General features: G+C 41.7%; 1 protein-coding gene across 8 annotated transcripts in view; it reads right to left on the reverse strand.

The window, feature by feature from the left end:
* Window positions 1-24844, reverse strand: part of synrg (synergin, gamma) — a 37005-nt gene extending 12161 nt beyond the window's left edge. For 2 of the 8 annotated variants that reach the window (XM_027280040.1, XM_027280042.1), the window contains exons 1-15: window positions 24737-24844; window positions 18994-19034; window positions 17340-17476; window positions 16853-16980; window positions 16485-16590; window positions 16268-16379; window positions 14416-14850; window positions 12718-12996; window positions 11469-11549; window positions 11116-11312; window positions 9988-10239; window positions 9769-9908; window positions 7207-7331; window positions 6648-6710; window positions 3373-4341 (exon numbers count right to left, since the gene is read on the reverse strand). In XM_027280040.1, the coding sequence (XP_027135841.1) occupies window positions 3373-4341; window positions 6648-6710; window positions 7207-7331; window positions 9769-9908; window positions 9988-10239; window positions 11116-11312; window positions 11469-11549; window positions 12718-12996; window positions 14416-14850; window positions 16268-16379; window positions 16485-16590; window positions 16853-16980; window positions 17340-17476; window positions 18994-19034; window positions 24737-24771 (3100 nt within the window). In that variant the 5' untranslated portion in view covers window positions 24772-24844. The remainder of the gene's footprint in view (window positions 1-3372; window positions 4342-6647; window positions 6711-7206; window positions 7332-9768; window positions 9909-9987; window positions 10240-11115; window positions 11313-11468; window positions 11550-12717; window positions 12997-14415; window positions 14851-16267; window positions 16380-16484; window positions 16591-16852; window positions 16981-17339; window positions 17477-18993; window positions 19035-24736) is intronic. The other 6 variants (XM_027280047.1, XM_027280046.1, XM_027280041.1 and 3 more) reach the window with 5 other exon arrangements.
* Between the last annotated feature and the right edge of the window lie 1976 nt (window positions 24845-26820).

The following is a 26820-nucleotide window of genomic DNA, read 5'->3' on the forward strand; positions in this document are numbered from 1 at the left end:
CAACCTGAAGGAAGCATCAATAAAAGATCTGTCCTGCTGCTACATGTGCTCTGTTTCTTACGTTGTGTTGATCTAACACAGTTTGTGATCAGGTTCTTCAGGACTAACACGGACTGACACGGCTACGCAGCTCGCACACATTTGTCAACACTTGAGTCTCTCACACACACTCGCAAACACACAAATCGACCTTGTTGAACCCTTCATATTTAGCAAAAAGACAGAAGCCTCGGATACCAACAAAGCAATTTGTGAAATTGACAAGGACCTAGTGCTGTAAGCCTTGTGTCATTAAATCACTTTACGGCTTCTCAAGAGAAAGGAGAGGAGAAAATAAGACGGTACGCGTTTCAGCAATACCAACAGTAATATTTATTACGACAACATGAGTAGAGAGAAAGAGAGAAAAGGTCACAAAGTACTGTGAAAGTGGTCTATCATTACAAGAGGTTTGTCAAACTAACACTTGTAAAATTAGATTTCAGTCATTGAGAATACAAGGGCATGCAGAGTCAGGAGAGGAGAGGAAGAGAAACAAACAGCGAGAAGGTAAAACAAAGATAATCCGAGGATATAGAAGCAGAAACCAGAATGAGAAGGCACATTCACAGACTAAAAATCAGTAATTCTGGGGAGATGACAAACTTTGTTTTTACTATTAGGATTTAAAGCAACAGGTGGTTTCTCTTTTTTTTTTTGGAAAAGGTATGAGTACAGAACACTTGGAAAAAAGCCAGGTTGAAAAAAAGATAATTCAAAGAACAAGCTCAAGGCAGGAAGCGTTAACCCTTTGAGGACCTGAGGGGGGCGAGGAAAATAGGTAGAGCATCCCAAAAAAAAAAAAAAAAAAAAATCGATGCTTTGTTTGGCCAAAATGTAAATTGGGAGATCTTGGTGTTTAGAACACAACATCTGCACGTAAAAAAACGTGAAGTGATCTTCGTTCAAGCACTCAAAGGGTTACAGAAAACAAAAGAGGGCCATCCTTACACCTGCTTTAAATTTACATCCAATCACAGATGCAGAAACAGATTTAAAGAGACAGTATCCTTTTTTTTCTTTTTTTTTTTTTTCCTCCTCCTGCTACAGTGATTGTTTGTCAAAGCGGGCTACTCTAAATCATAGCACGTGATTATAACAATGTTTCGTTTGGATCGTTAACCTAAAATATTTCAATTAACTAAATGCTATAGGCTACATTTAATTTACATCGTTGGCAAATCACAACAAGATCAAGGAGTCTTTCAGAATAAGAGCTCATATTCCTGTAATAAAAATACACTATTAAATCTGTTTGTATACATTTCTTTTTTTTTCTTTGATAGAAACAACTTGCAATACTGTTATGCATAAAATGGTATCTTGTATTATGTTCTTGTCAATTTCACAAATTGAAAAGGCAGGCACACTGCAGCAAAAAAGCAAGGCAGGAAGGGTAATAACTAACTTCATTATGTTCTCAAGAGAGCCAGACCGTAGAGCCACACATGATAATTCATGCTGCGACATCACAGATAACGGTGAAAGAAAATAAAACAAATGTAAAAGAAAAAGAAAAAAAAAAATCAAGATTCCCTTTTTTGTGCTCAAAAGGAACCTCAGAAAAGAAATACTGTCTCTTTAAGATTAATACGTACATGTCCAGAAACACAGCGCGAAGCATGGTGAGGTGCTCGAACTGCTCGGCCTGCTACACTTTAACAAACAGGTTAGTCCCAGAGCTCTCCGAGAACAACAACATCGGATAAGTGAGAGTGGACGGGAACGTGCGGAGCAGCCGAGTGTAAAAAGCTTCTCAGGAATGTACTGATGTTAAACTGGGCGTCGTCTTTGCCCGATCAGCTGTCGTGTTAACTGTTTCTGCTGCAGCTCCATTGACTAGTTTGTTTGATCACAATCGTCTGACTCAGTTTCATGGTTAAACCAAAAGTTCGACCGCTGTACAGAAACTGAAATAAGGCAAAGGGGGATGTTTTTGATTTCTTCTGGTCATGAAGAGGATGAAATGAGATGGTACGCTTGATGTTTAACTGATAATTAACTGATATGTTGAAATACTTAAAGCTTAGAAACGACCGCCGTCCATGCAGAAAGTTGAAAAAGGTTGCACTGTTGACTGGTGGAGACAAAATAAAAAAAAATAAATAAAAAAAAATCACGAATGTTTTGTGTTACAAGGCTTTTCATCAGGCCGTCTCGGGTTACGTTTAGTCTTGAATGATTTCTGTGAAACGTGAGCCGTGACATGGAAGGTGAGATGCTCGATGAATAAATGATGGAGAGGAGGAGAAGGAGGAAGAAGAAGAAGAAGAGGAGAGGGAGCGCTGCCATGGACATTACCTGATTATTACAGAAACTGGGTCAATTTCCTCTTTAATAAATCACCCAACAGCAACAAGTTATGGGTAAACTTCAACTCAACTTTCATGGACGTGAGGTAGGGGAGAACGAGCTAACGCTGTTGTGGAAAAATCTCATACTTAGAGGGTAATTTAACCCCAAATACTGCATGACAAGCCTGAAATACTGCAGGGTACCACAACAAAGCTAAAGACGTGAACACACACACTCACATTCAAACAGTCTGGCCTGAAAACTGCATTGCATCGAGCGATCTCGGCTGCTTTTGTGACACGATTCACTGTTGCTGCTTAATAATCTGTCACGCATTCAGCACAAACAGTTAAGAAGATGAATAATAGCTTATAGATATCGCCTTTGGTAAACTGCAGCCTATCGTGTGAAACCTGTGATTAGAATAAAAGCAGAGGATCGCCGCGACGCCCTCGTCTGTATTCCAGTCGACCTTTGTCGGTTTGTGCCGCGTGACTCGTCGACGACGCGCACGCACGCACAGAGTTCAGCCCCGCGGAGATGAAAGGTACACTTGAAGGGGAAGCGAGACGTCTGTCGATGTCTGCGCCGGGGGACACAACAACAAACAGGGAGCTTATCCGAGTCGCACAGACAGCAGCCGGGGAACTCGTCTATGAACTATGACTGCCAACACATCAAAAGCAGGCACTCGTCATCATTTAAATAAATAGAGATATGGGCCAGGACCTTTGTGTCATACAATAATAATACATGGAGAGAGTGAGGGAGGGGAGGAGGGATTCAAATAAATAAATAAATAAATATATAAATAAATAAGATGAGATGAATGATGAAATGTAGAATGAACGATGTGATGCTTCTACTCTGATATGTTCATGTAGTTTGAGAGTATTCAATTCAGTTAGGACCTCATTACTTTGCCCTCTGACCCCTTGTTCGGTGGTCACTGAGGAGGAGAAGCCACTGCTGGCCTTTGAATTAATACTGTGTGTGATTGGACGGGACCTCACCAGAGCAATCGCACTAGTTCCTCACCTGTAGCGGGGGGCTGGTGGGCCGAGAGACCCGGCAAATCCAGAGAGCTGTCCGACATCACGTGTTTCAGGTCTCCGCCCATGTCCGAGAGCTTCATGTCCAGCTGCACTGAGAGTGCGTCCTCGGAGTCGTCCTTTCCTACGCTGCTCCCCCCGATGGACGGGAGGTCGAGGGACTTGACAGAGGCGGAGTCCTCTTTGGCCTGCTTGAAAGCGGCCACTTTGTCCACCAGTGTCTTTTCCGACGCCCCGAGGGCCGTGCAGAACTTCGAGGACTGAAAGTCAGCAAAGTCGTCTGTGTCGCTCTTGAGAGAAGAGAAGGAGCCACCGCCGCTCTCCTTTGTGTCATCGTAGGCCAGGCCTCCCTCCAGAGAGAGCTGTTTGAATACGTCGTACTTGTCTGAGCTCTGCTGAGGTCGCTGCTGAGTGGAGGTCTCCCCCTGGACACCCACACTGCTGCTCTCGCCTTTGGGCTCCCCGCCAGAACTACCAAACGCCATGAAGTCTGCAAAGTCGTCCTGAGGTGCCGCCACAGCTCCTCCTGCTGCCGAAGCTTGAGCAGCATCAGAGGAAGAGCCAAAGAGGGCAAAGTCACCAAAATCATCTGCACCTCCCCCTGGAGGTTTGGCACCACCGGGTAGGAGCACTAGAGAAGGGGGCACGGACACCGAGGGGAATGTGCTGGGTTTTGTCTCAGTGGGGGCAGGAGCAGAGGGAGCTATAGAAGAGAAAAGGTTCAGGTCGGCCATGTTGAGAGGATTTTTGGGCTGAGAAAGAGACACTGCTGGCTGTTGCTGTTGCTGCTGCGGTAGATGTTGTAGAGACTGAGAGTTTGGAAAAGCAGGAGGAAAGGTAGGCTGAAAGATCTTGGCCTGTTCTGAAGGGTCTAGAGGAGAGATGCTGTTGGCGGTTTTAAAGTCTGTGAAGCCATCATCAGCGCTGACAGACTTGAAATCTGCAAATCCTTCTCCTGCGAACCAAAGACAACAATATCAGATCACCTACAAACATTTATCATGGCAGAGAGAGACAGAAAACAGGAAGCTGACAATAAAGCGTCAGCTGCCCGAGCCACGAGTCTGTCATTTTACAATCCTACAAGAAAGGAAGCGGCTGGATTAGTTGTAGCTCTCCTCGAGTCTTCTGACGAACTGTGGGGCTGCAGAGAGTCCAGAGAAGAGCCCACATCACTGCACAGAAACGCTACGTCATCTAAAGACACGCTGACATGCAAAGAACTCAAACTGGAACAGAAAATGATAAAGCAATTTCACAAAAAAAGTCCATCTTAACAAGTTATCCGGTCTCCTTATGATTGAAAATCCCTCAACTTTGTAAATGGAAAATTCTCCCAGCGAAGAGGTCAAACTTAGTGCCAGTGCTATTTCAGCATTTTTGGTTTTCATTTTTGGAAATGGAAATGTCAACTATATTCTAAGATTGTGCAGAATGAGGAAGATCGAGTCGTCTACAACTGTCGGAAACAAGTGCAAATCAAATTTCCACGAGATATATTTGGCTGGCTGATGTGAAAATGTAAGAAATATTATCACATTTTTGAGGGGCTACAAGTGCTCGAAAACTCACGAAAAGTGGAGACGCGTGTCAGAAATGGGTCTGTGTGGCAAAATGTCTGATGTGGCACCCCACCCCCCCCCCCTACAACCTTTAAATGAAGCAGCTCTCACGATATGATCGCGGTGAAATCAGCAGGCAGTGCTGTTGAAATTTTGACATATTGCTGTGAAACAGAAAGTTGAACTTGAGTGTGCGTGTGCACGAATCCAATCTGCCCCAAAATTTCAACATACCAATATGCCAGTCAGTCATAGCGCCACCTACTGGCCAGATCCACCTCAGATCTGGTCAGAGCAGCCTGAAGACCTTGATCATGCTATTGTATAAAGTTTTTAGTAGTAGCCAATGACAGTATAATGAATGCATAGAGCCTGAGTGACGTCACCCATAGGTTTTCGAAGCCGAAAATATGTCACCGCCATGTTGGATGTACTGCTTCTTGTTCCTGCTCCTTCCTCCTCCCGGCTAATCTAAATATCAGCAAAGACATGAATGATTGGCGGACCCGAGCCAGGCTGAACTAAGCCTGAAGCCTGGGTGATCTGTAACAGCACGTTCCTATCAATCAAGCGGCTACACTACAACGCATAACATGGGGGCTTATGGAGACTGACTCACGTGTCTCAAGGAGTCGCTCGAGGAATTACAGTTTTTAGCACCGGAGTTTGCCGCTTGATCCCAACCCTGAACACCTACCACCTAGTGGAAGTAGGCCTTATGTGACCTATGTGAGTTTTACAAATGACATGCTGGAACATGACATATAATTGGTGTTCTCTAGCACTACGGAGTGGACACAGAAAGTGACGTTTAACTCCTTCGTCCAGTGTCCAAAACGTGAAAATTCAGAGCTGTGTTGACGAACCTCAAGTAACAACGCGAAGGCCTGTTCATTATTTTTATACTGTATTGTCTAAAGCTAAATATGTTCAACAGAATGCCTGAAAATATAATGCTTAAGCAGAGATGTGAGCCAATGTTGAAAAAAGAAAGATGACACTAAAAAACTAAAATTACCTGTTAAGATGGGTGTTTTTTTTGCTGTGTGAAAACTTCTAATATGCTAAAAAAAAGAGCAGCAGAAACATTGAACAGAGTCTTTTTGTCTCAAACACGCTGCTTGCATAAACCACACATGAAAAAAAAAAAGCTTTCTTTGAGTTTCAGCGGTCGGAAATCCACTGTGGTATAATATATGCATGGACTGAAACAGAGAATCTGTTCACACTGCCGGTGTACGGTGAAGAAGAGATAACTAATGGGCTCATTAAGGAGATGGAGCCTGACAATGCCAGAGAAAGGTCACCGCAAAGCATGACTTACTGGAGTTGTAAGAGCTGTCCCCATCGGAAACTGTTCTAATGAAACAGGGACGGGAAACACATTGGTATGAACACTGCAGGCTTGCGAAACAAGGTACAGTGTAAACATGGAACAGCGATAATATGGCATTGTAGTGACCTGACGGCTTTACCCAAGTTATAAAACAACGTTTAATTAGTGGAACATTCTCCTTTCTCCAAATTACAACCAAATTAACAAAGATCTGTTTTCTAAGGAGGATGTGATGAAGTTTTTGAAGGTTTCTTCGGTCTCAGCCAAGTCCAACATGTCTTGTGTAAGGAGATCTGACTGGGGGAACACTCGACAGACAGAGATCAACTTGGATGTGTAAGAAAGGGTGGCTGAGTTTCTTACCAACTGGTTTCTTTTCAGCGGGTTGCTCGAGCTGTCTGAACACACTGTATTTGTCTCCAATATCTGGAATGGAACAAACAAAGAAGAACGTATGAACAGAAAATACAACTTTTAACAGGCAGGCACGTGTTGCTATAATGCAATATGCTGAAGTGCTTTGGAAACCGTTTCCTCTGTATTTAAGAAGACTTAAGGTTGCAGCAGGGATCAACATGTTAAAATGACAGAAACCAACCCCCCTTCATATCATACATGGATCCAGAAGGTCTGGGACCTCTATCAGATGACAAAAATCCATCTTTACTAAGCGGTGGAGCCCTGTCATGGCTTTATTAATACAATGAGCCTCCTTCACCACCTTTTCGTACATGGACCTCACTGTTTTTCAGTGTAAGTATTGTCCGTCTCTATGCGATATACTATGGAGCGGACAATTATGAGCTGTGTTTAGTTACTTGTCTGTGTGTGTACAAATGTCTGATATGTATATTTGATTTAATATGTTTAATTTGGAGTGGATATTTGTTTTTGTTTTTTTTATTTGTACAGAAGACGGTACCTGAGGCGGGGGGTGTAGGCTCCGCAGGCGGATCCACAGACAACTGCTTGAAGACGGCGTACTTATCAGAGGACGTGACGGAAGCGGAGGAGGAACCAGAGACCGGAGTCAGCATGGCAGGCGCACTGCGGAGGCACAAAAGCTATAGTCAGACATCAGAAAGAGTGAGGTTCAATAGCAGTTTAATCCGCCATAAGCTGCCTGAGATGATTGAACATTTGCGCTGACAGTTTTATTTCCATTATATATATTCCAAACTATTATGGTGACTACAGCTGATGGAGGCTGAGGGTGCTTTTATCACTACCTTAGCTTTAGTCATGTTCGTGCTGTCAAAGAACTTCACAAAGACAGAAATATATGTTGTTCTGATTTTGAAGAAAGAACTCTTTGGCATATTAAACATCTGTGCCGTTTCTTAAATCAGTGTTCTTCCAATTGAAGTTATGTTGCTGCCAAATGGCATTCAGCCCGATAAAAAAACAGCTCGGCTGCAGTGTTTGCCAGCATGCTTTTGGTTTCTGAAGTCTTTTTTCTGTTTTTTTAACTCATCTCACTTCAAACTAAGTTGAATTTAAAAGGAGCAGTTTGCTTTCTTGTCCAGAGTTTTATAAAAAAGACTGATACCACTCTCACGACTGTCGTGAGAGACCGGTTAAATATGAAGCGATCAGTCAGTTAGCTCACTAATTAACACTTTATATCTGTAAGCTGCCAGGTAAACACTGAAGATCCTGGAAGTTACTGGTCCAAGCCAAGAAATAGTTGAACACGTAACCTCCTGTAAAACTACACATTGGTTTTTGTATGAATTCATCAAATGAGTAACATACAGATTATTTAGCGCACTTTATAGAGGTGCAGGTAGGCAGAGTTTGTTACCTTTCAACAGAGCTAGGCTAGCGGTTACCCCCCGTTTCCAGTGATTATGCTAAGCTAACTGGCTGTTGGCCGTGGCTTCATATTTACAGATCTAATTCAAACAAGCGTAGTCCCAAAATGTTGAACTATTCCTTTAAGCAAATGTCTGTAATGAAGTATGATGTCCATACGTGAAAATCTTCCTTTACAACGTTGCAGAAGTGGCTGCTCTGATGACGTACGAGGGTCGAGCACTGAGGGAAATCATTAAGCTCACTTTCCAGCGAACATTAGTTTCCTCACAAAGCTCTTTCTCTGCAAGACACCTGACAGTAAGTTATGCTTGTCACAGTTGAGGCTGGCAAACCAACGTGAGCTTTTCAGCCTCTCATTTAATTTGACAGCGATCTCAAGACTGCGGGGAATTCTTGTTACATTGTTGAAACAGTCGGGAGTGTATGTTTTCAGGGGAGAAATGGGAGGGGATTATAAAACGCCTATGCCACTTAGATGTGAGATACTTTGGTTCTGCTTTCTCTTTGTCTTTCAGCGGATAATTGCCTTTCAGCTTCCTCTCCTCCGTGAAAGGACGCTCCCTCCACATGGGCTTTGGAAAGTAATATAAAGAAATGAGCTTATCTACTGTCCACTGAAATGAATTCATTAAGAGATGACCCAAACTCCTTATTATTCTGGGGAGGTTATTATGAGATATTATGACGCCGGGGTCTGACTGTGTGGTTTCCGAGATAGACAATGAAAGGCACAAATATTATGCAGATTAAACTCAGTTATAAATAACCAACAAGGACTGATTATCAGACCTTCATCACCTTGGACTTTTAAATACATAACTGTGACAATGTAATGTTTACTTGTGTGGACCAGTGTTAATTTGGCAGCTTCGGATTTAGACTTTAATTAAAAATTAGTTTTAGTCGTTTTTATCCTTCATAGTTTTAGTCGTTGAAAAGTGATTACATTTTAATCAACGTGTCTTTAATGAAGGGTAACTTGTTTTGTTGCCACTCAATAATGAAGAACACGTTCGGAACAATTTGTCTGTTAATTTAGCCGAGAGAGTGTTTGGACAGCTGCTGGCTGCTCAATCCTGAAAACTTCTTACTGTAATGCATAAAGTTGTGTGGATCAGCTATTAAAAAATACCCTCGTATTGAGGGAAAATATTGTTGTGTGTGTTATTTGAATATCTGATAGCCGATCACTAACCTTTTTGTCCTGTCTCGTCAACGAAAACAAAACACACATTTTGTCACGGACTTTATTATCAAAAACCTATTTTTAGCTCATCATTGTCTCGTCTTCATCGTGGAAAAAAGGTCACTGACGCAAATCTGTTGTCAAAGCATTTGCTGATGTAAGTAACAATTACTGGTCTGGACCTTGAGGAGACTAGTCGCTGCCTTGGTGGTGGCTAATCATTACACATATTTAGTTTTTTTGGCACTCTAAAAAGGCAACGATGACACAGCTTGTTGTATTAATACTGAATTTGCCAGAGTCAGGCACACTCAAAATTTCTTTAGAAATGTTTCTAGTTTAAGTAGTTAAAGTGCAAACCCAGAAATAATGAAGACTTAAGACTAATTAATTATGCTAGCTTGAATTAAAATTGCACTTTGCATTATTAAAATTGAAAAATAATGAATCATTCAGGTCCAGTCAGTGTGATCACTGTACCTGTTTTGGTGCTGAGGTGCGATGGTGGTGGGGAAACTTCCACCTGACTCCCCCTGGAACTCGGTGAAGGCCTGGTCTCCTGCTCCAGGCTTTGGAGCCTCCTGGAAATCCTGGAAGTCGTCGTCATCGGCTTTGGTCGCCTGAGTCGACAACATGAGAGTGAGCAAGACGTGAATCGTGATCAATTAGAGGAGAGTGCAGAGCTAAGGGCATTGTTACCTGCGCAGGAGGGAAACTGGCGACGAAGTTGGTGTTTGTGGGAGCTTGAACCGGTGCTGCGGGGGTCATGGCCATGACTGGTGGTGCTGGTGTGGGCATGGACATGGACATGGAGACCGGGGGCTTGGTCATCATGGGTTGCTGGTGCTGGGGCATGACGGGGGCCATGGCCATAGCCAAGGCCGGCAGGTTGGGCACTGGTGGAGAAGGGAACTGACTGAGGATTTCCACATTCATTGCCGGGAGGCCACTCTGAAACAAAGGAAACAGGTCTTAAGGATATTTTTCTTATTGGCAACAAATTAATGAATAATTCATAATAAGTATAAATATAGACAAGGCGATCGTTAGTTGTGTCGTTAGCTTTAGCAGTCACCTGACATTTCACATTTGGAAACATGGGGCCATGCCTTAAAGCCACAAACAGATGTGAGCAAGCACTGAGGCATAGACGCATGGTTGGTTTTGGTCTTTTCATGTTGCTTGTTGACAGTAAGAAAAATATAGAATAACAGAAAGTTTTACCGTTTCATGATTTCATTCTGTTGCAAATAAAATACAGTTTTCACTCAGAGGTGTCAGGACACAGTGGCTACTCTGACTCTATTTCACTTGCTGCCTAAAAAAAAACAAAAAAAACAAACAAAAAAAAACAAACATGTTTGCATATAAATTATTCAACAAAAGTCAAGCTCCCTTTGAAAAGATGTCACAGGCAGACTCAAACACGAGACAATGCATCTTGTTGTGTTTGTGTTTTAAGGCTCTTGAAGATTTACATCACCAAAGGTGTCTTATTATTCCTCGCATGGAAGCGGTGGCGTGCAATGTTTCGTGAGCTGCCTGCAGATTTGCATCCTTCCCAGAGGTGGTGGTGACAGGCACAGGGCTAAGGATGATAAGAAGCCTCCTGCCAAACTCGGCTGACGGGGATTCAGAAATATATTCGGCTTACAATGTTTCACAAGCCCTCGGCTGATTCAACAGCGCACTGCCTGCCTCTTTTCTCCTCATTTCCAGCTAAGCCTAATTTCAGTTTGGAGTTTATGGCGAGGCTCTGTCGAAGCCGTGGGGGATGATTAGTGAAATCGCTCTAAGTGGATAATTTGTCTCGACGTCAGTGTTTACCTGTGCCACGCCAATTAGTGCAAGTACAGTGTAGAGCTCCTCCTTGGTCAGCATGCCAGGTGTTGTGCGGTTGGCTGACGCCCAGATTTGCCCCAGCGCTTCCCTGGGAAGACCTGATGACATTAGTATTGGGTAGAGTTTGGCTGTGTCGATCCCTGCCGGAGTCATGGTGAATTCAAGAACCTTCTTGAACATTTCTAGAAAAGAAAAACAGAAAGAAAAATATGAATCTATGGCCGAAAAACGACTCAATCCACGATTAAACTGGAGATTTTTAGAGCGTAGACACACTGTGATGTCAAATATAAATATCTGAAACATTATTCTGGGCATATTCATGTATAAATGTTTACCTGGAACAAGGCTGTCGTTATAAATCCAGCCTGGCAGCATGGGCTGGATGTGCTCTGTTTGTGGGTACACGCCAACACCTGCTGTCACAAGCGCACACACACACACACACACATACACAGTTAGTTGTTATAGCGAAACGCCTTGTCCAGGCATACGATTTGCCAAGCCTCTTGGCAGCTGAGCCCTGCGTGTATCAGACTCAACAAAATCATACACCTGATGTCTGGAAGGCTCGCTGCAGATGTAATGCTCCCCTGCACTGAATCACAAGCGTCCGAGCCACGTCAGACATCTATAAATCAGTCTGTGAGCCGTTTCCAGCTTCAAGGAGAGAGGAGAGAGGCGACTGCCTTGTGAGAAAAAAATAACTAAACATCTAATTTAACGGCTGAAACTGACCTATATCATTTTTTCCCCCCTGCAAATACACTAAAACATAAAAAAAAAGAAGAAGCTATAGCTCATTTTGGGTCCCTAACACTCTGCAAGGCATGTGTTTACTCAGGCAGCCTCTTTGAACTTAATACTCCCATCAGTCTTGGGCAGTTAAATGAATCTTATTACAAATCTCCCCAGTCTCCATGATGAGCCTCTATATTTCCCTCGTTGACACAGACACAGACAAACAAATAACAGCACAAAGAAGTAGCTGAACGGCATGCACAATCAGCCTTGGATTATTTTTTCGGGAGGGGAGCTCCAGTGGGACCTGCCAATCCATGCGCATCCCTGTTAAACCAAAGCAGTCAGCATGCAACCAGAGGTTGTTCTCTGAGAGGGTGTTACACAGCGAGGAGACAGACGGCAGCTTATTGAGTCAGCAGGTATTACCCCAGGACCGTGACAGACACAGTCCATTTCCACAATGTGTGCAGAGAGAGCGCCAACATGAGAAGGCCCCCCTCTAATAAGATTTGGCCTGAAGTGACAGAGGTATAAAGCGGGCAGGAAAAAGAGCAGAGACTTGGCTCGGGAGAGAATGTAAAGACACCAGGGAGGGAACCTCAAAGACACCAATACTTTATAATAACCTCAGAGGTGAAGAAAGTCCAGAATCTGGTTTAAACCAATTATAACCCAAAGAGAAAGAATAAACTAAGCTGCTATGAAAAGCTCCAGAATGATTTTGTTAGAAAGAGAAAGAGTGAATACATTTCCCACTACCGCTTTGATTGTGTGTTAATACTGCAGCAAAGCAAGGGAGAGAAGAAGAAGCCGTAAAGTCTGATAAACAGGCACTTCTCTCACCACTGTCACTACTGCTTTGAGGAGGCGAGTCAGGAGCTGATGGGGGGACGCTGGGTGCCGACACGGGGGCCTCAGGTAGCTTTTCAGCGACGAAGACAGAACTCAAGTCCTCGGGGGCCGCAGCCCAGTTCCTGGATTTAGTGCTGGATTGAAACTGGGTTGAAACTTTAGCTCTAGGACCCATTTTAGCCAAACTCTGCTTAGGCCTAAAGCTAATCTGGGCCGTCTTATCAGCAGTGAGATCGCACGAGGAGAATAGCTTCTCTTCCAAGGACGGGCCTAGAGGGGTGAATGAGGAACATGTTCAAGTTTCCAATTTCTCTCGAGTTAAATTAGACTTGCTGCTGTACTGCACAGAAAGTTATGAAGGAACGAATGAAAACTGTGTGCATGTAATATGTATTTTGAGGTGTGGCTGTTCAGAGGCACTAAATATGCAAGGAAGGAATGAAAATTCATAGCTGCTGCACCTGATTTATCTCGTCTGTAAAGGCGCAGGTGTAAAAGAGCTGGTGAGAGACGGACAGAAATGCAAAGCTTATTTTTAGTGACTTTTAATGCCTCGTAGCAAGTCCTGCCGAGCATGATATGACTGAAGCAGCTAGTAGTACACAAATGATTTATTTGTTTACAGAAATAATCATCGTGATGATCTATTTGTTGAGCTGATCTATTTAACTAATATTTCCTCACATACTACATGTTCAGCAGCAGAGAAAAAAACTTTATTCAGTGATCTTTTATCACTGCACACTAGCTTAAAAACAGCCTGGGATCTGATCTTATCGTGTGTTGTTCTATAAAAATCAGAAGAACCGTGACTGGACTTATTTACCTTATCTGTAGTAAATACCACTTAAAAGAGAAAAAAATTATGCTCGTGCATCTCTGATAAAATCTGCACCAGGCTTAGTGAATATCCCATTTGTTTATAGTTGGTTTACTGTCTCTGTTACATTCCTGCCTGTACATACTGTATAATCCTGTAGTATCAGTGTGTCGATTTTCTCCAGACCATTTAACCGCGACAAATTTCTTAAGCAAACTATATTTAATTTCCTACATTAAGTTTCAAAGTATGGTTCCTGTGGTCTCTCTTTTTTTTCTCCTATCAAAGGCGAGCGTAAGGCCATCTAATCTGCTTATTCCAGATGCTAAACACCTAGATCAGAAATGTCTCAGAGGACTGAGGGGATGACACCCGATGGAGGGCAAGCTGTTGCATTTCTCTGGATAGAAGGTGATCTCTCCGTCCTGTCATTCATAGTCTAGGGGCCCCGAGAGCTGTCACAGAGCAGCTGCTCATCCCGCAGATTAGTCGGCATAGAGTGACAGCCTTCGATCAGTGCATGAACCATAAACAGATTCAGTGTCGATGGATTTAGCTACTGTGTGGTTAAAATCCACTGAGAAACAGTCTCTCCTTTAAACGGTGAAGCATGTTGAATTTCTTATTCATTCTGCATCCTTGTTTCCCTGGTTTGTAATGTCTGGTAGCTTTTAAAGGTTTAGGTAATGGGGCCAGGCCATCTGCTGTGCTGGCTGCATGCTCTCACACTGTAAAGCAGGCCAAAACCAGCCCAGCATCAGCAATAAAAACAGCACTACAAGTACAAATGAAATAAAAAAAAGGTGTATGGTTGAGTATAAATTATAAGGACGGGAGGGGAGGTGTCAACAAAGCAAAGGAAGAGTTACCTTGAAATGTAGATTGGGAGCTGGTGTTGACAGCAGAGTGCTGGGTGACAGTGAGAGGGAGGGACTGAGGGAGGGAGGAGGAAGAGGGGGGCATACCTGCCCACAGGGAAGGGGATGAAGGTTGGACTTGGGCCTGGGAGGAGAGGTGGAGGTTGGAGGCAGGGAAAGCATTAACAGGACCCTGAACAAAGTCAGAAAAGTCATCATCCTCCTCAGAGAAACCTGTCTTGGGGGCAGAGGACGAAGGCTGGACGTGGGCCTGAGAGGAGAGGCCGAAGGTGGAGGAAGTGGAGGAGGAGGAGCAGGAGGAGGAGGGCGCAGGGAAGGAGGCGGGGGCGTCTAAAGGCCCCTGAAAGTCACTAAACTCGTCATTGTCCTCGGACAAAGCTTGGGGAAGGGAGTGAGTGGTGACAGACGGGTGTGATGGCGATGAGTCTGCAAAAATGAAGAAATAATGATGATGGCACAACACATGACACACACACTACAATGGAGCATGAATAGCAAGAGTGAGCTAAGACCACGAACTGTAGAACTGCAGATTCAACCAAAATCTCTTCACATGCACGTGTTTAATTAATATTTTGATTGAATATAATTATTTTAAAGTGATCTACTGATCAACTTTTAACAGTGCAACCAAAATAAAGACTCTAAAAGTGCATTCAGAAAGGATCTGGCGTATCCGCTGTGAAACAATAATAACTTTATCGTGCTCTATCAATACTGGCGCTCCGTCACTCTCATTCACCGTCTATGTCTCTAGAGCACTACTGTCTCTCCCTCTCTTAAACCATCGGATATAAACCAAATTAAACCTCCAAATGTTACCATTCTGCAGCCTAAACTGTGAGTCAGATGAACATTTAGAAGTTGGTACATGAAATAAACAAAGCCAGAATGAAACAGGTGGAGTTTAGTCCATGAATCCACCTGGATAGTCTCAGTTTCAGAGACATTCCTGCAGACTGTGGAGGGGTTTAAACGGTCTGAGCAGCTGATTCACCAAAAGCTATTTACCAAAAGTTGGATCTGACCCTCTGTTTTGCAGGTAGCAGGTCGGGTTTTTTTTGGCAAGACACCCCTATGGCCTATAACGCCAAATGAGTGGAAAATCCTGTGTTTTCACAGCAGTGCCTGGATCCTGTCTGAATGTACCCTATATATCCAACTCCCACCCTCCAATGAATCACAGGTAAATCTGAGTGGTCTTGATATGATTAATGTGATAAAAGAGAATAAAAAACATTGTTCTGTCACAGTTTTAAGACCTCTCTCTTAGTAATTATTAAAATTTGAGGTTTTGACAGGTTTAAAAGGTGAAAATCCATCTTTGGTGAAACTGCTCACGACTCGTAGACGTAAGAAACTCGTGACATGAGCTGTTAAGTGCTTCAATTCAAGGTTTCACAAAACCAAAAAGTCGAGAAGTTCAGGCTGTTTTTAGAAGTGCATAGCTAGAAGGTTTTCTGAAATTCACAGGAAAAAGTACAGTGAGGAAACTACACGTGTAAGAAACGGTGTTGTATTAAACGCTCATATAAAAATGAAGACACTCACTAAAAAGTGATAATAGCAGCACTGACGTTGTACTGACTGATGTACTGATGAGATGATAGACGGGGAAAACAGTGTGATTAATGAAATGTCATTACATACGCAGACAGAAAATCCTAATTTTGGTTCGTCTGGCTGCCAGCTGGCCAGTCATCATGCTGACCTGCCTCTGATTCAGCTATTATTCTCAGACGGAGGCATTTCACCACAGCTACAGAGAGCAGATCTGCTGACGCAGAGGCACAACAGGAAGAATCCAAAGGGATTACATCTAAAAGCTTTGAGGTGAAGGTACCTGGCTTCTTTGTCTGTGATGACGGAGTCGGGTGCATCTTCGCGTCTCTGCTGAAGCCATCCAGGTTGCCTTTGATCGCCTCCAAGGCATCATCGCGGCTCTTTTCTCCTGTCTGCGTACAGAACAGTAGAGTATCAAGAGTCCAAAGGGTTACAGGGGTGTGCAGTGGACATGACAGAAAAATAGTAAAATAAACAAGATGTGGAGGGAGACTCACTTTGGGTTTGACACTGCTGAGCAGCCTCAGCTTCTGTTTCTGCTCCTCAAACTGTCGTCTTTTCCTGTCCTCCTCCAGCATCTTCTGCTGCTGCTCCAGACGTTTTCTACAAGAGCAACAAGAACTCAGATGTTATATCGCTAAACGTCGATACAGACAAGTAAATAATCAAGTTGTAAACGTGGCAAAACATCCAGACAAGAAAGCCTGAGACACTGAAAACCACTGCTGCATGCATCCACCGATGTTTGGTGTGGTCACATTTAAAACAGACCATGCCTACCCACACGCAGCTTAAGGTTCAGGTGTTACGCTATGACTCCACACAAACAAACTCAAACCATGATATGAGTGTAAAGACGTCTTACTGATGCTCCTCCGCCATTTGTTTCTGCATGTCAGCTGTGTACTGAGGTCCAGGAGGTCTCATACCCATAAACTGTGGCTGACCCAAGAACTGCATCCCAGGGGTCTGCATCCCGATGGCCATCCCACCCTGTCAGACACAAAAACGACACACAAACAGCAGCTCAGAAACCTCAATAGCGTTTCAATTGATAACTAATAATCAGACCGAGGGACAGCAGTGCAATTCAGTCTGAAGTTAATGGACTAAAAAACATGAGGTTGCAATTCCTGTTAACATGCTGATGCTTAAAACAGTTTGCAACAAGATTGATTTGAAAGCAAGTTAAGAGAGAGTTAAGAGGACTCAGGTCTCCACTTGAATTTAATCAGCACTGTTTCAGTGTTATGTATTCAAATAAAAATACTGCAAATGCAGAAAACAAACCTCCCTGAGGGAACTTTTAGAACAATTTCACCTAAAAAAACAAAGAGGACAAACAAGCTCACCTGCATAGGCATCGCTCCCGGAGGCATCTGCCCTCCAAAGTTCATTCCCATCATGCCCTGCATGTTCGGCTGCATGACCATAGGGAAGCCCTGCTGTTGTTGCTGTTGCTGCTGCTGCTGCTGCATGGGTACCATGCCTGCAGAAACACGCACAAACACGGTTACGGTATATTGTACACATGGCAAAGAATAGTGTATTCAGTTACTATTTGAAGCATGACAGTAAGCACAATTTTAAGCACAGTGAAGAAAATTTAATACAAGGGGAGTGTCAAAAAGAAACATCCTCAAGAGTCTGGACATGATTCAGTACTGCAAATCAATTTCCTGGACAGCTGGAAAAAGACACAGGCTCAGCAACAACCAAATCTGTTTTTCTGGTGACTACTGTGACAGCTTGGAGAAAAACAAGACGAGTGAGGAGGGAGGGCGGAGAAAAAAAAAAAGGAAGAGTGTCTGTTTGTTTTCACAGATGCTGTGTGAGCTGACAGCCAGCTCCTTCTCCAGCCTCTAGATGATTCACCGCGTTAGGGCTGAATAAGTGGCTTGTTTAGGAGGTGCCACGCGATCTTTTTTGTCTAAAATGACATGGCTAATGGGAGCATGTAATGACCCCTTAGAGACACTTGTCCCCGGATGTTTTAATCGGGAGTGTTACTGCAAAGTCAACAGCCTAAATATGACAAACACACAGCTGAATGATCGTGCATCTAAGAGCTCCGACGTGACGAATTCTCACTGCTGCTGTGTGTGAGTGTTCGCCTCAGCAATAAACTGGTCGGACGTCACAGACGTCCTGTACAAAAAGGGTCACAGTCGTCTCCGTTTACCGAGGAGACTGAATCGTTTGAACTCTGTTAAAAACTTTCTATGACGCTGTGGTGGCGTCGTCTGCTCTGGAGTGAACTCCTCTCACCTCCTGCATGAGACTGTGGAGGCTTTAAAGAGCTCCTTCAGCGACAGACTGCTGCTCCCATCATGTAAGAAGGAGCTCTATCACAGCTCCTTCATTCCAGCAGCTGTCAGACTCTTTAACACCAGCATGACTTCACATAAAATCCCACCTCACTGATCAAATTCAGACCAGCAAACCAGCTTCTGATCAGGCCTGTGTTGAAAAAATCGATTTTCCGATTCTGAATCGATTTGCATATTAATTCCTTAAGATCGATTCGTACATCCAAAGATCAATTTAATTAAGTTAAAATTTTAATACATTTTCCCCCGGTGAACAACAACCGTGTTTAAACTACACCACGGCGTCTCACACATGCAAGGTGCGTTCAATCGGCCGAATGACTATGAAGCGTTCATGAACGTGGGGAAAAATGGAAATTCACGGGAAATATAATAAAACTAGAGACAAAAGAACACTCAAGGAAAACTCTACAACTACCAGCCACTTCTGTACGTTCTCTTAAAATAACTGAGGCGATTGCGGGTTACATTTGCAAAGATAAGCGCCCGTATTCCGTTGTTGAAAACGAGGGCTTCAGGCGACCAAAAAAATGGTTTTAATAACACTAACCCGAATCGAGATCGGATTGCATTCTCAGTCTTGAGATTCAGAATCAAATCGATTCTTGGAATTTGAGTCGATACCCAGCCCTACTTCTGATAATGAAATATTAACATTGACAGCAGAAGGACTCACCTTGTGGAGGTCCCAGGCCTCCTCCGACAGGATACATGAAACTAAAGGGAAAGAAAACAGAAGAAGAAATGTCAGATGTGAGATGCAGCGACCTTAACCTCGGCTTGCCATTAAAAACATTACAAACTTTTTGGTGCACAGTTTTTAAAACATTATGTGACAGTCTAAAAACTGATCTATATTGTTATCTTTGGGGTTCCTGTTGAGACCCAGAGCGTGCGTGCGGAGGAAGCAGACATGATTGCTTTTTCTTCCCTCCTGGCATGTAGGAGGATTTGGCTGTCATGGAAATCATCTGGTCCTCCATCGGCATCTTCCTGTTTGGACGACTTAATGTTTTTTTTCCCTCAAACTTCAATCAAATTTACCCTAAGAGGTCCGGCTGAGAAATGTTTTTGTCAGGTGGCAACCCTTCAAAAAACTACAAAGTACCAATAATCTTACCATCAACATCTGTAACCATTAAAATACCACAGCAGTAATGATTTTAAATACAAAACATGTTATTTAGCAATATGGCAAAACATCATAGTTAAGATAACAGTGTTCTCTATGTCGGACAAAGAGAAATTCAGACATAGGAGTTTATTATTTGTCTATTTTTTTTAGACTCATGATAGATAGATAGCGTCACGTCTCCTGCAGACCTGAATAATGTATGCAGTCATCACTACTTCATTAACCGTGTCGTTCCTCACCCTCACCCTGCAATCGGACTTTGTAACACGAGACTGCGTTCAGCTTTATTAAAATAAATGGCTGTACTAGAATGAAAAATAAAAGCATCGACATGATTAGACCTCTCGAGAATGACTTGTTCACTTCATGACGTCTCTTTTTTCCGTCATCCACAGGTTGAGTCAGACCACATCAGCATTCAGGGTGAATTTTATTGTGCTATTGTCGTCTTTGCGCACACAAATGAAAGCTGCTTTCCCTACAGGCACTAAAATCTGACAGGTAAAAGGAAAAATTGATCCTACACAAACCCGCTGTCGGTTTTCATTGATCATGAAAAAAGCAGCAGGTACAGAGCGAGCCTCGCAGCGAGTATGCAAACTAAAAGCAGCTTTGGCTTGTTTACACAGATTCAAGGTGAATTTCCTGAAATTTTAACACTGACGCCAAAAAGCAGCAGTTTAATTTCCACAGGGCGACTTGGAGCGTCACCGGGTCTGCGCTGACGAACAGGGCTTTGAGAAATAATCAAAGGAAGCAAGTCGGCCAAGTCTCTCCTCACCGGAGCCAACCCACACAGGCCTTCAGCTATTTGTCAAATAACTTATTACAACTCCGCTCTTCAGGCTGGAGCCGATGATGCAGAGACAAACAGAAGAACAGCCAAGTCTCCGCTTCCCCCGAACGGCTCTAAGCTAAATTTGAGCATCTAACAGTATCTCACTAATCCAACGAATGACTGACATTATCATACAGATAGCTTTAGTAGCAGCGCAACTGTGCTAACAAAAGGGAGGAAGGGGAACTTGTAACACAGCCAATGCAATTATCAACTCCCCAAAAACAAAGAAGGGATCATTTTTGACTTGAGCTGCATGCAAACTGACTTTATTCATTCATCATTACAAAGAAAGTGTGTAATGTCAGGGCTGCAACTAACGATTATTTTCAGTGTCAATTAACCATATCCCACTTTGCTGCTGTCAACAAGTGCGCGTTCATGGTGGGATTTCATGAGTTTCTGTAAACAATACATCCGTTCTGTATGGAAAGTGTCATGACATAACTTTTTACTTAAAGTTATTTGCTGCTTCTCGCCGTTATAACACTGTAATTTTAATATTTTTGGGGTTTCAACCAACAAAACTAAACTTAAAATGAGTTGTTACATTTTTACAGTGATTTCACAGAGAAGTAGAAAATACAAATTTTGTTAAAGCTGGTGCCAACAAATTCTGTTCCTGATAAATGATTAACTTAAATAATTAATCAGTTGTGTTGCTGTTGATTAACTTTCCGTGAGCTGACTAATCGCTTCAGTTTACAAAAAGGCAACGTTTCAGTACACCGAAATTATCAAACTAATAAACTTGAAAGGTTCAGTGTGTAAGATTTAGTGGCACCTAGTGGTGCAGTTGCAAATCGCAACCAAATGAATACTCTCCCACATCTCCTCCCCTCTCCTTCCATGCATGTAAGAAAAACTCTCGTTGACATTAAAAGCAAAAAGGTCACATCTAGATCAGTGTTTGGTTTGTTTGCGGCGGTTCAACATGGCAGACTCCGCAGATAAGGACCCGCTCTCACTGTAGATATATAACAGGCTTATTCTGAGATAGGAAAAACACAATGATTCCTGATTTCAGGTGGTTATACACTGATGAAAACACACGGATGAATAATCTACTCCATTCCTGCTAATAAACACTCCTGGACCTTTAAATCTGCCATAATTAATACTTTAGACTTCATCAAATGACAATGTTTAATGTGAAAGGGGTCTCTCATAGTTATGACCCCAAAGAGAACTACATGGTGTCTTTGGCATTTCAGCATTTAGCAACTTCAGAGCCAAAAACATCTAAGAGAAGAGTAAATATTGGACTTTGATTCAGATTCCCTGTTCAAAATCGATGCTAACAACAAACTGTTGTTGCTATAAATTCACCTTTAGAAAGTTTCTGCTGCCCTCAAGTGGCAAATAACACAGTTAATACAGGTTTACACTCGATGCAGTAAGAAACAGGGCGACATTTTATAAAGAGAGCTCGGTAATGCGGCTTTGATGTACAAAGTGACTGTATTGTTTGTGTGCCTTTTATTTCAACATGGCCCGGATCCGCTGATAAAAAAAAAACTGGCCATCTGGTTAAGTCTGGCACATTTACATCACGCTCATGTCTATTTGTGAAGATAAATGAATGAAGACGTCTGATACAGGGTGGCAGCTTCATACACTGAATGAGATTACATGAAAACCTTCATCGTGGTGGCATCATTCATTGATTCAGATGTTTTATTTAGTCATAATTTAACTAGTAAACAAACAGAAGAGAGGCTGATGTAATAAGACGGGGAGTTATCTTCAGTGATGACTCAGAGAGTTTCAGACTCTTACATCTGCTCGCTGTAAGATTTAGAGCTTAAAAAGCTTTTATAGGAGCGCTCCAGCTCTGCGGCCCACCATCCTGGAGCAAATAACAGGTCACGGCTGGGCAGATTAACATAGGAGGAGATAAGCAGTAATGGCAGCTGTGGACGCAGGGCAGGCCTGTAATCGTCCAGCAGCTATCATCAAACTGTTTCCAGGGAGACCGACAGAGCGGTCAGCAGTTTCATTCAATGTCATCATCGCTGAGGAAAACAACAGAAAGTTACTGACAAATATCAGGGGTCAATAAATTTATTAAATTTGATTTATTCCTAAATTGATTTTATATAAATAACAGCGCCAGTTACATATAAAAATCAAGCTTAGTCCGTTAGCTCGATGCTAACACATAATGGGAATTACCATGCAAAAGCTAATGGAGATTATCATCATTATATCATTATTATAGCGATATTATCTCAACAAATAATCCATTTTATTTTCTATTTTTTAAACTATTAAAGCAGCAGCTTGATGAGCAGGAGCAGCTAAATGTAGCAGTCTACTTCAAAAGTATTTTTATATGTCGTACAGCAACAATGCTGTAATAAAAACGTGAATAAAAATGAGAAACATTGAATGACGTGTGTGATGTTGTTATTATTATTATATACTGTTATTAACAATAACATCATCTTGCCACTGCAGCTTCTCTTCCCATTTATCCTGTGTTTTTAAGTGTCCTTGTCCCATTCTGGGTTATTTTTATTTTTTCTACCTCAGTATTTTATTCTGTTGAAATATACTGCACTGCTGCTATGACGACCTAATTTCCTTTCAGGGATTAATAAAGTCATCTATCTTTCTATTGTCTGCTTCATGTTTTCATTGTGTTTCTATTGTGTTATTGATTGTGTTTTGTCTTGTTGTACAGCACTTTGAAAACCTTGTGTTCGCTAAAAAATCATGCTCTATAAATAAAAGTGGATTGGATCTATCTACATGCATTGTTTTTGTGACATACAGATGCATTTTCTGGTTACTTAAAAACTTGCAGATGTCAATAGTTACACACACTTCTTTATTAGCAGACATCAGGACATCATCTGACACTCATGAGGTTAAACGTCCGTCACATGTCGTGAGCACACACGGACAAAGAAATCTGCATATTATCACCTAACAGGATGATAGATTGATGTCATGCATTGTCGCCGTCTACACGGGGAGAAAGAAACAACTAAGCGTCATTATACATATATAATACGCTGTCGAAGGGACAGATACAGGAAATCTTTCCTGCCACATGCTATTACACTGTATAACAAAAGCTAAGTCATAATCTACAATCCACAGTCACCTCACACTTCTCCATACTTTGTACATATCAACACTGCCAACTTGCTGTATATACCTCTGTACAATATATTTTATTTTATCGTATTTACTATTGCTTTTTTGATATTTTATTATGTATATTTTGCTTCATAGTATATTTTTATTCTTTGTTGTCACTTGTCACTTTGTGTAATAATGCTGCTGTACTATAATTTCCCAGCTTGGGATAAATAAAGTATATCTATCTATCTATCTATCTATCTATCTATCTAATATATATATATATATATTCAATGATACTTTCATTTAAAACGGTAGATTTAATCGGCTGCACTACCGCTCCACCTCCTGGCTTGACACATTTCACTTCATGCACTGAAACATGACAGATGAAGACGCACCGAGCTGAAAGTATATATAGACTTTAAGGATGTTTAGTCAGGAAAAACAAGTGCCGGCACGATCCTGTCTGACTGAATGAAGTCATTATTAAAAGGAGAAATAAAAAAGGGAGGGCTGACTCCTGACATAGAGGCATGTAAACAAAACTGACTTCATCTGAGAGACATCGTAACACAATCAGCAGAACGATGAGCATATAAAAAGAGAAACACAATTACATCCAGGTCTTCACGTTACATCTCCTCCGCTCATGCACAGCTTTAGTTTCACCTGTCAGATCAGTATCACCTGGCTGGTCGAGATGCATATTCATTATTCAAGCTGCTCCAGTTCAGCTTATGAAAGAAACATGAGTTTAATCTTCCTCCACAGATCATCATCATCCTCATCATCATCATCATGAGCTACCTGTGCCACTCCAGGTGAGAGGTGTCTGTAGAGGTGATGTCAGGACAGGATGCTTCACCTTTTTTTTTTTTTTGCAGGATACTGACTCCACATCTGCCTCAGCATCTTCAGCACTCAGACACCAAACACCAAGATAACAGCTGATCTATCAGTCAGACATCAACACAGCAGGCCTGTCTGTCTGTCTGCACAGGTGCTAACAATGCTACCACACTGATAAGCGTTTATTTATTTTTCTAATAAATAATGTGTTATATCAAAGTATATCATGACATTACAGGGCGATAAATGTATTAACATATGAGCACTGTGTTGTTGTTGTTTGTTGCAGAAACAGCGAGTTTAACCACCAAACGTTTAGCTGTGACACCTGACAACCAGCCATCTCATGCCCGGGACAAACACACAAAACAAGCCCGCCTCAGAGGCCCTGCTGTGCGGCTAACGTGTCCGCTGAGAGGCGGAGGCAGCTCACAGACGGTTCACATCGCGGAGACAGAGCTGATTTTTTATTTATTTTTTAAAAAAAGGCTAAAAATGTTTTACCTGCTGCCTCCTCCGGATCCCGGCCGCAGCGCCATCTTGATAACAGCACAGTCACCAGGAGGAAGATGACGTCAGCAGTGACGGAGGAGGAGGAGGAGGAGGAGGAGGAGGAGCTGTGAGGCCCTGAGCGCAGGCTGTCAGGCGCAGCTCAGCTCCTCCTTCCTCCTCCTGCTGCTGCTGCTGCTGCCAGGCTCCTCCTGATCACATGATCAGCAAGTGTTTTATGTAACTTACCAACCTGCTAGATCACATGATCAGCAAGTGTTTTATGTAACTTACCAACCTGCTACATAAACCACATTTATTTCATTTATTTGATATATTGATATATATTTAAACTATATTTATTATTATTTATCTATTTATGTATTTATTTAGATAGTTATATCTGGAAGCTGCCATCATGTATACATCCTAACATGTTTTTGAACCTGTATTTTTTGGCTATTTATATATTTTAGAATTATATATATATATATAACTTTATATTTTTTATTGGTATTTTACGACAAATACATGCAGATCTTTATACAAATATATTCTCTCATACTGTATATCTTACGTATGCATGTAGTAAACATAGTGAAGAACAAACGAACAAAAAAAGGAACAATAAAGATGGGCCTATTAAGAGGGACGACCAAAATCACCTATCTTAGCATCTGCAAAACTAAATGTTTACATCTTTTTTCCATTTCGCCCAGTTTTTTTTATACAACTCTTCCTTCAGTTTCAATTTATATGTCAACATTTCCATCCCTTGTATTTCTTTAACAACAGACAACCATTGCTCATTATCTGGTGTATCTGGTAGAATTATATCTTTTTAATGTTTATTGTATTTTGTCTATATAACTAGAATCAGAAATACTTTATTAATCCCTGCAGGGAAATTGTGTTTGTTACAGCAGTTCCCAAACTGTAAGTTAGATAGTAGTCTTCTTCTTCTTCTCCTTTCGGCTTTTCCCTTCAGGGGTCACCACAGCGAATCAGTTGCCTCCATCTAACCCTGTCTTTTGCATCCTCTTCTCTCACACCAACTACCTTCATGTCCTCTTTCACTGCATCCATAAACCTCCTCTTTGGTCTTCCTCTAGGCCTCCTGTCTGGCAGTTCAAAATATATTCACTATCTCTCCTCTGGACATGTCCGAACCATCTCAGTCTGGCCTTTCTGACTTTATCTCCAAAACCTCTAACATGTGCTGTCCCTCTGATGTACTCATTCCTGATCCTGTCCACCTTGGTCACTCCCAAAGAGAACCTCAGCATCTTCATCTCTGCTACCTCCAGCTCTGCCTCCTGTCTTTTCCTGGTAAGTTAGATAGTATTAACAGCAAGAAAAACGTTTGAACACTATAGAGGTTGGATAGTAAAATCCCAAGAAAAAACTTGCAGTGAACTATGCAATATGTAAATCTAAAACCTTATAAAGAATTTAGTCTTTGAGAGACTGTACAGAGAATACACTGATTGTTTAAAGTGCAGTATGCATGTGTGGAAGATTTCACTTCTGTATTGCACGAACAAGTTCGAAAGCTAGTCTGTTATTTTGAGGGAGGAGTTGTAGAGACGGATGCTCACAGGTAGGAAAGACTTGTTGTGTCTCTCTGTGGAGCATCTTGGTGCTCCTAGATCTCTACACTTTGGCTTTATTTAATTCTTTTAGCATATTTATTTTAAGTTTATTTATTTATTTATTTTTATTCTATTTTATCTATATATTTATACATTTTAAAAACTTGGGATTATTTGATTTAGGAATTATTTATTTTAATATTTATTATTATTATTCTATCTACTACTACTACTAATAAGATAATAATATAATAATAATAATAATAAAATATAATAATAATAATAATAATAAATAATAATAAAATAATAATGAGCACATATAGAACACAATAAAACAAAAACACAAAAACAACATTGCCAATAAGTTAAAAGCAATAAATCAATAAAAAAATTGAATAAAACGTGACTTCAAGATCAACTATTAAAAGTGATTTGCTGATTTTGATAAACTCAGTTATTACCTTTATGGGTTGCACTTCTAAATCTAAATAAACTATTACATTTAGC

This window comes from Larimichthys crocea, chromosome VII (assembly GCF_000972845.2).
Source record: "Larimichthys crocea isolate SSNF chromosome VII, L_crocea_2.0, whole genome shotgun sequence".
NCBI lineage: Eukaryota > Metazoa > Chordata > Actinopteri > Sciaenidae > Larimichthys > Larimichthys crocea.